Below are 9,842 nucleotides of genomic sequence, written 5' to 3'. Positions count from 1 at the left end.
ATATATATATATGCATATAAACATTCCAAAGATGTATATAAATGGTTATGTGATGAGATATACCCGGTATATGAACCGACGATGACGATATTTGATTTATTTGGAATTGTTAAGATGAGGCTTTATATGGGATAAAAAGTGACTGTAAATATATAACTGTACATGTATTATTATATACATATTACTAGTCGAGGTTATTGATAATATATTGTTCAGATATATTATGTATATACTTGTAAATGCTACTGTAAAGTAATAAATGTGTAAACATGTACTGTGAAATATATCTCGTCACTCTTCAATCCGTGTGTCATCTGGTTGTGTAAGAGTTGAACTAAAGCTGTGGATATATTAAAGCTGTGTGGCAAATATATTCGCTATAGTTTTTCAGGTGTTCTATGGTCTGTACCAAATCCCCTATTAGACACAGAAATACCGTTCCAGTTTTTCTTCAGACCTCACCTTACACGTTTCTTATTGAAACTGACCTCATGGTGCCACAACCATCTAGATTTCAGAAGAGGATTAGTTCCAGGCTACAGATGATACTGGGATCTGTCCTTATTCTCTGATTCTTGTCCGTCTCCTGTGGAATATCAGGCGAGTGATATATTCAATTCAATTCAATATTTATTTATCATGAAATCTTGCACGATTGTTGATAAACAGAATAAAATTTACAAAAGAAAGAATAGTGTACAGGAAATATTTTTGTACATAGGATAACAATGAAGTAGAAAAAAATTAACACTGATGCAAGTTACCAAATCTCAAAATATTTACATGTATGGAAAAAGTGGATATAGAATTAAATCGTGTGCAAGGCTTTAAATCCTTATATATGTGGCCAGTTCTACAGTTGTTGGTTAGTCTAATCTAATCAATCTAATAGATTGGTTCATTCCACAATTACCTTACATGAGAGCCACTTATCAAAACGCCGCAGAAATAGAAATCGTTATCATAGAAATTTGATTGACTACGGTTTTATGCCACTTGGTAAGTAGAGACTTACATTTCCAGTAAAACATCATTACTTCAAACATGTTTGGGGCCTTTGTTTCGTGGTGTCACCTCACCTAAACATCATTGCATGATGATAGAATGAAAAGCCACAATGAAAAGAATAATGAATGTTATAACCAACAAATATAAATGAATAACCATTTAATGACTTTATTCATTTCCTTATTTACAGTATAATTTTTAAAGACTTTTCGGTAAAACTGTATAAATATATAGATATAGTACATATAGGTATGAACAACACGGCATTGATACACTAAACACAAGGAATGCTCATTATCAACCCTCTAATTTCTATATGCCGGTATATTAAATTATAGAACGAAAGTAGACAGACTTCCCAAATTACCACATAGTCAAATATCCTTTGTCAGCTCAAATGTCACAACAACATTGAAGTTATGTGTAACATAGGTATACCTAACGTAACAGTCAAATGTCAAATTGTGAGATTCGGCAGCAACTTGTGATACCCACAAAACCACCTACTAGTAATGGGATGCCAGACCCAAAGATAACATGGGCATACCTGGTAAATTTACAAGCTGCTGTTTAGACTTAGTGAACCAAGAATTTTAAGTGAAAAGTTTCACTTTCATTAATTCTATTACCGGTACCTTAAAGATTTCACATACAGTAATAACATTTGAATCAATATTCTTCATTCGAATTGGCTAAATGAGCTATACATACTCTGATATTTGAATTACCATTGACATTAAATGGAGACATTAACTATGCCAAATGCAATCATAATAGTACCAGTAGAAGTTAATATAATGATATTAGAGTCAACATTTGCACTGGAAAACTATACCACATTAATCAGTATTGCATGTCCATTAGAGAATACTGTATGACAAGATTAAATACTGAATTAATCAATTTCATAATAATCGTAATTCTTTGCAAATGACCAGAACTTCAACTCTTTTTCGAATAGCTGCATTTGTAAAATTTTAGAGGACTAGAGATTCCTTAAAAAGATCGAAGCAAGTGGAGCTGTCAGGTAACATCTACTTCATGAATAGAGAGGCGATTCTAACAAAAATTGGAAGGCAAGGTCCAGAGTAGCCACACCAAAGGCCACAAGCGGCAACCCACGGTCTTCGATATTTTTGAAGAAATACTTCCGAGAAGATGCAATTTCCAAGAAATCAATTTTGCAGGTTTTAATGATCTCTGTTTTGATGAAAGGGGTAACCATAACTGGAAGGCAGGGGTCCGGACACCTAAAACACCCAGGATAGAGGTCTTGCATGTGACATGTATGTGCCAACCAGTGCTGGAGACTTGCCATAGGTAACTTTGAGGGTGTGTCATGTAAATTACTTATTGTGTCTGCCAACCAATATGGTGTAGTCACATAGAAAGAAAGTAGGCCTGCATGGCTGCAAGACCTCCTAACTGCATGTAGTCAATGCGGAAATGAAAGCGGGCTACCTTTCCTTACATACATGTTGTAATATATTGTGTACATTTTGTGTACCAGGAAATACATTTTCAACTTAAATGGGATAACTGGCCCGAAAGATGACTCCTGAGTGCCTAGCAGCTGCTCAGATGTTACTTCTCCCCAGGGAGAGATGACCGATACATGGATATGAGTCATTGGTTGGGGGAAATACCAAATGTGGAGCGCATTTGAACTGGCTCTTGTTAGGATACCTGTGCTTTCTAAATGACAATTATTATTCTTACTATCAAAATATCACCAAATGTAAAACCGCTGTTATTCATTTAGATCGCTTGCATTTGTCTCAGTTTGTTTTGACAAACATATTAAGAGAGTATGTACAAGTAAAAATTCAAATCAATAGATCCAGAAAAACATCTGATAGATATGCATAAATCCAAGGGTGCTGTCAGTAATGATAAATGATTGAAAATAAACTATTTTAACTTAATCAAACTTGGTTCACTTCTGATGCCGAGCAGTACTGTAAGTAACAATGATAACAAAATTTACAAGATTATCTTGCATTATCCAACAAAATTGCATTTAGACTATACATAACGTTTGAACCTAATTGAGTAATGTACCCTTTGAGTAAGTTGTTAAACATTTTTCATCTCGAGTCTGAATTGTCAAGCTCGAAAGAGTACATCACAAATAATCATTCAATGCTACCCACTCTCTCTTTTAATTTTTTGCCTAATACAGTGGAGCCTCATTATATAGAACTAACTTACATCTTCGATTGAAGGCTTCTAATCACTTACATATACTAGTATATACTGATAATCATGGTGAGTGGCGCCATCTTAACATTTTTCTACGGTTAACCCTTTCAGTGCTGACTAGTTAATACCCTATAGTGCCGGAAATTCGGTATAAACTTTGAACAACAGTACTCAAGTGATAAAAAAGCAAATAACTTTCTATAATAACTTTGGATAATGAGGTTTCACTATAGTACATCAATCAGATATCCAGCAGTTCAAAAATGAACACCACATGGTGGCTTTATTAGGATACCTTCATCATGAATTTCAAATTCATTGTACATACACATAGTGTATTTTCTTTATAGGCTTAAAACCTGACTGAGCTTTTCGCTGTTCGCAGGGCTATCCAGTAATTTAACAACATGCTCCTTAGAACTGCTCAGTTGTTGCTCCTGTCGGCGTTTTTTGTAGCCCATCATCAGAACATCGTCGATGGTTTCCGGCATAGGCTGGCCTTTCGTCTCCGGTAAATAGAAATTCAGAACTCCTGCGGAAAATGCCATGCACCCAAACACCAGAAACGGAAGTGCTGAACTGACTGTCGACTACAAATATACAAGGATAACATATGATGTAACATTTTCATACAAAATATGTTTTGTGTACAAATCCAATGTACAATATGTACTTACCAACGATGCAATCATAGGAGCCACTATGCCACCAAATCGAGCACCGCAACTTGTTATGCCTAGCGCCATATTCCTGAAAAAAATGAAAATAAAATTCCAGAATGATACTGTTATAAATAAACCCATGGCAATGCTATTCATTGCCTGGAATCAATACAAACTGGATATCATAATTGTTCCCGGCATTGGATAAATGAAATTCATTCAGGGGCATAGCTTCAAACCATCCATTCAGTCCAAATTCTATTTCACTGCCATTTTTCTCGGGATTTACAGTTTTCCATCATGTAAGTCGAAATTGCACTGGTTTTGTCAATTCGTTGAATTCCATTTTCATTTAATCGATACTATAAAGGGGAAAATGTCATTTTTCATAACCACTTTGCGCAAAATCTATTCGTTGTTTGGCATGAAACTTGGCACATACACAGAGGAATAGTATCTTATAGTAAAGAAACAAATTTTGATTGGCTCCAACATCTAATTTCACTAAATTTAGATCACTGAAAATCTCGGTAGATTTCTGAAGTTGGCTGCAGTAGATGGCGTGTACATATGCGTGTGAACTGTGTTATCTGTTACTGTGTTTGACACAGACCCTATTAGCACCTGATGAGATTCTATCACAGTAACAGAATTTCTTCACTGAGCTATTGGTATCCCTATAACGCGAACCAGCCATTCTCAGTACAGGGTGAAAAAATCTCTAACGAAGTATTCATTGTTAGCAGGGCGGTTTGCAAATAGAAAATCAATCAGTGAATGGATAATGGATTATTCTATTTGGGCTTATAATTTCATTGAAGAGCTGAATATCGAAATAGTTTGTAAGCAGCTTGTAATCGGTCCCAGTTTATAATGTCCATATGTTAACACATGCGAAGGCAATACAATCACGTACCTAATAACAGTTGGAAATATTTCAGCGGAATGTACATAAATAATGGCGAATGATGCTGCAATTGCTAGTTTGCCAATCAGTGCACAAGCTGTTGCAAATGTTGAATATGCTGAAATAGAAAGTGAGAACACAAGTGCTGGAAAAATGAAGCAAAATCAACCCACAGTATTCAAAATACGACTTCTAAAGTGTTTTTGACTGCCACCTCTACTGTCCTCTCTTTTTGCTAATACCCTTCATGACTAGTCATCGCTTATCAACTCCTTGAAAAATATTCCTTCACTGCTTTTGATACCGATGGCATAATGCAGAAGTGAAATGATGAGTTACCTTGTGGAATTAGCATAACCAACATGCAAGATACACCACCAACTAACATCAACATACATATAATCAGTTTTCGCCCAACTCTGGAAAGAAAAACATTGAAAAAATTGACATGTTGTCTAGTACACTTTTTAAAGAAAATTACAGGGTTTTGATAAGTTAGCGACTCATAAATAACTTTCATACAAACCTGTTCAATAAACCTATACAAAACAGGTACGACGGCACTTCAACAAGTCCCGACAGCGCAACGCTTATATACATGTTACTTCCAAGGTTTCCGGCACTCATCGTCAAACCATAGTACACAGCACTGTTAACAAACCTTTAATTTTAAAAAGAAAACAACTCGAAATTAACATAAATTGTATTTATAGAGCACCACAAACGAACACCTGACATTGACGAAGAAAATAAACAGATGAATCTCATCAAAATACTTTTCGTAATTCTTTTTGCTAGAAAAATAATATAAAGCAAGCAGGTGGATTGTGCTGTAATGATTCATAGCAGCACAAGTGTAAGGATCAGTACGGCATACACTGTAACTGTGAAGAAGGATTAAGTGACTTACCAGGAGAAAATTTGTACTAAAGTCAAATTCCTTATGTAGGGATAATGCCAAATATCATTCATCGAATATTTTTTCTGCTGCCCATTGCCTTTCTTCGGAGCCGCCAACTTGATCTGGTCGAGCGGATAGGATGAACCGTTACGCCGAGCGATATCTCTGAGAATGACTTCCGCTTCCTCAATTCGGTTTTGAGCAATTAACCAACGAGGACTTTCTGGCAACAACCTTGAATAAACAATTCAAACATCTACTCTGCTTATCATACTGTACAATGCTTATTGAATTAATCTAGTGAAATTAGAATACATTTTACATCTATTTCAAATTTCTGCATTCAATCAAAATGAACAGTCATATCATAGCTTAATTGCCAACGGTGGATTTTGATAGAGAACCATAATTCCAGCATTTGGCTAAAGGCTTTGCCACAAAAAAAGTTGCGATGTCCATCTACGATTTAAATTCGTTATTTGTACTTTTTTGAAGCGATTCAAAAATCTATCTATGGATCAAAAACGTCGCACGAAGAGCATTTGTGACTGACAGTACAGAAAGGGATGTACAAAGGGCATAAGATCTTTTGAGCAAGGTATTTGGCCTGTGCAATGACAGTTGGTTATTTAAACAATGCCAAGTTGACAAAATTTTCAGTTACTTATTAAATTCTTTTTAAGTTGGTTTTTGTTGCCTCTTCACTGAGGAGGCACATGAACAAGACATAACTTACCAATAGTAAAACATACCGAGAAATCCGACAGCCGACGTCACAAAAGCCAAGTGTCTCCACGCGTGAATATAATATGCCAGCAACACGTAGATGAGAATACCCGACGCGAAGAATATCGGCATCAGCAAACCACACAATCCGCGCCACGATTTTCCGATGATCTCAGTCGTCAGAACAAACGACACCAGAATACAGCCGCCGCAGTGGAAACCGGTGAAAAATCTCAACGCGACGTATGTCGTGTAGCTCGGCGCGAATGCGCTCATCGTTGAGAAAATTGTCATTCCGATCAGAGTGTAGTAGAACATCTTCAAGCGTCCGTATTTGTCGGCCAATATTCCAAATACGAACGCACTGATTAGCACTCCAGACATGAATACGCTCTGCACGAGTCCCACTTTGTACGAGTTGTCGCAGACCAGATTCCACTAGTTATGAAAATAAAAGCGATGATTTTAAGGATTTTGAAACAGAATTAAAAACGGCAGCTCTTTTACCAGTTGAGAGATCTGAAGTATGCGGCAGGGTCTGAGGACCTTCATCTATGTTCAAAATTCCATGAACAGAGAAATTGTTCCTCCTTTAATCCTATGACTTTGCTAATTGAGTAGTTGTTAGACCATCATCAAAGTGATCGACTTTAAACACCCAGTAAACTTAAATTGGAAATAAGAACTGGTACTCAAAAACAGAGATGCCTTAGGTTTAATGATGACTTTTCCAATGAGGTTTTATCAGTGTTCACTCTTGTCAAGTTTGGTGTACACTAAAACCTTCTTTACTTTATCACCATTCATTCAATTTTTGATCGACCAGAATTCAACAGGGTTAATTGGATATGAACGAACAAACGGACAACAAACCTACACATTCAACTATCTATGAACATACTTTCAAATATTGAATAAGTAATTGTCATGAATTCAACTGGCGAAAAGACTTAAGGGAGGACGGTTTTACGGGGCTGCAGATTGATACAGAAAACACTGCGTAAGATGCAATAGAATTAATTTTTACCTCACTCATAATAGACGTGAATTTACTCGAATACAGATAAACGGTTCCTTCATTGCTGGAACGACATTTATCGGAACACTGGTCTTTCTCCGGCAATTCGCGTCCACCCTTGTCGAAACAGGTGAAATCGGTCGCGGCTCCGATGAATATCATATGCAGCATGTGGAACGAAAAGAACGGCTGCAGAGTCAGTTGTAGGAAAAAGAATATTTTCTTCTGTCGTGGGCCGAATTCACCGATGTGACTGTATACATCATCGATATCCATTTCGCCATACGTCATTCAGTTCAGCTGCGTAATTCGGACCTGGAAAATGAAGGGAGCATATTCATTAGTAACAAGCCATAGCTAGGCCCCGAAAAATCAATGTCATCCGTTAAACATATGTTGTGCTGGTTATTGTGGCAGATTTGAGGGCGAAAACTGTGTATCGAGCTGGCTATTGTGGCTGATTCAAGGGCAAAAACCGAGTAAACAAATTCTGTACGGCAACGAGAAACCAATTTCGTTTTCTTCTTCTGAATATATGATTTCTCGCTATAAGACTTATAGTCTGTCAATAAAAGATATCCAGTGGGGGTTTAGTGAAATTTGGACTAGTGGACAAGGGGAATTAGGGGGTGTTGTTATGGACATCCTCCTTCAAGCAGGTGATCAAGCGGGTGATCATCAACGGGACATCTTTTATGGGTAACCTAGGCTATCTGCGTTCTCCACTTATTAAGTTGCAATGATGATTACTTCAAGTTCGCATTGCGCTGGCTATTGTGACTGATTCAAGGGCAAACACTGTGGAAGAAATTCCGTACGATAGCAAGAAAACAAGTTTGTTTTCTCTCTCTGAATATTTGATTTCTCGAGACTGAATTTGGTGAGGTCGAGAATATAGTGCAGGCATGTCATTACGATACAAGGTCAGGTCAGTTGTTGAACATCTGACTACCAACTGACATGATACACATGTTTGTCATTATGATAAGTGATGCGATGGCAGCCTAGCTGACTTAAAATCAATCTATTGAATGAGACATATGGAATTGTTATGGCATTTGTGTTCTTATGACGATTGTCTGGAATTATTATTGAGAAGGATACAATTATTTTTTTACAAATTTTGTTTCGGCTAATGAAGTATTATCTATAGGAGCTGTCAATAAAAGATGTCCAAGGTCGAGTGGGGAGGGGAGCTTGTGAAATTTTGAATTTCGTCGGCAAGGGGAGGGAGGTTGTCATGAACATCCTTGTTAAATCTGGATATCCGATATCCTTAATTGTTTTTTTTTGTTTGATGGACAAGGGTTAGTGCAAAGTAAACATTCTGTGGACATGGGGTAAAATTTTTGTTATCTTGTGTGGAAGTCTTTTATTTTATGGACTGCCCCTAATCAGATTTCATTTCTCCACATCATTCTAGTCTATGTAGATATGTACATGTAATGTTGATGTCAAAAGTGTGAATCTACAAAGATGCAAGCTGTCTGCCATTCTTATATGCAATGAACACGCTAAAGCAGAGCTGCCAACTGTTCCTGATTTTCAGTATTTGTTGGGTCTACTATTTTGTATTGAGAAATAATGATTTTTTTTATTTGATGCATACAGAAATATGAAAAATGTTACTGAGAGTCTTACTGTTGATTACTCATTAATTTGAACATTTTCTTTCATATTTCAATGAAATGTTACTGAAAAACATTCGATTTGTTACTGATAGTACAAATACATTTCACAGAATGGCAGCCCTGGCTAAGGCTACTACAACACGTTTCCATTGGCAGTCGGATATAGAATTGCTCTAATCTGCATCGCACCGCTCTTCTCAACCTAACCAAAACAAATCAAAATTTGTTTTCTCGCACTAAATATTTGTTTTCTTGACTCGCAAAATAAAAGCATCATTTTTTTATAGCGCCAAAACAAATAGAAAATTTGTTTTCAAATAGAAAATCAGGTAGAAAATCCATTAGGCCTATGGCCCAATTAGTCACTAGGCATACTACTTGCTGGAGTAACTTAAATGTTGGTGGTGGTTAGTTAGTTACCTAATCGTTGGTGGTAAGCCTTTTATAATCGGATGGGCTTTTTATACCAACATATCCAATCGTGAAACTAAACCACAGACAGGTTACTGACTAGGTGGTGATTAGCTTTTAACCTCTTCATTACCACTTGTGACGTAAATTAACGTCGCAAAAATGACCTCTAACCATGCGTGACAGATAATGAAGTCGCAAATATATGTGTTCACTACAACCACTGGTGTGGTGAGTCATTACGCCACTGGTTTGTTTAGGTGTTAGGGTCCGCTGGACCGTTAGAGGCTGGGCAACACAGCCAGTTCCATGAGGGTATAGCAATATGTATACATTAGTATGTAGTTTTAATATTCACAGTAGAAATAAAACTGAA

At 36.7% G+C, this 9,842-nt stretch overlaps 1 protein-coding gene across 4 annotated transcripts in view; it reads right to left on the bottom strand.

Annotated features, from left to right (window-relative positions):
- Positions 1 to 754: 754 nt before the first annotated feature.
- LOC141915171 (solute carrier family 22 member 15-like) overlaps positions 755 to 9,842 on the bottom strand; it is a 46,659-nt gene continuing 37,571 nt past the window's right edge. For 2 of the 4 annotated variants that reach the window (XM_074806598.1, XM_074806599.1), the window contains exons 2-9: positions 7,434 to 7,739; positions 6,417 to 6,844; positions 5,690 to 5,914; positions 5,306 to 5,440; positions 5,119 to 5,198; positions 4,789 to 4,897; positions 3,888 to 3,960; positions 755 to 3,800 (exon numbers count right to left, since the gene is read on the bottom strand). In XM_074806598.1, coding sequence (XP_074662699.1) covers positions 3,555 to 3,800; positions 3,888 to 3,960; positions 4,789 to 4,897; positions 5,119 to 5,198; positions 5,306 to 5,440; positions 5,690 to 5,914; positions 6,417 to 6,844; positions 7,434 to 7,715 — 1,578 coding nt within the window. In that variant the 5' untranslated portion in view covers positions 7,716 to 7,739 and the 3' untranslated portion in view covers positions 755 to 3,554. The other 2 variants (XM_074806602.1, XM_074806601.1) reach the window with 2 other exon arrangements.

This window comes from Tubulanus polymorphus, chromosome 1, assembly GCF_964204645.1.
Source record: "Tubulanus polymorphus chromosome 1, tnTubPoly1.2, whole genome shotgun sequence".
Taxonomy (NCBI): domain Eukaryota; kingdom Metazoa; phylum Nemertea; class Palaeonemertea; order Tubulaniformes; family Tubulanidae; genus Tubulanus; species Tubulanus polymorphus.
This window is presented reverse-complemented; position numbering and strand designations above follow the sequence as displayed.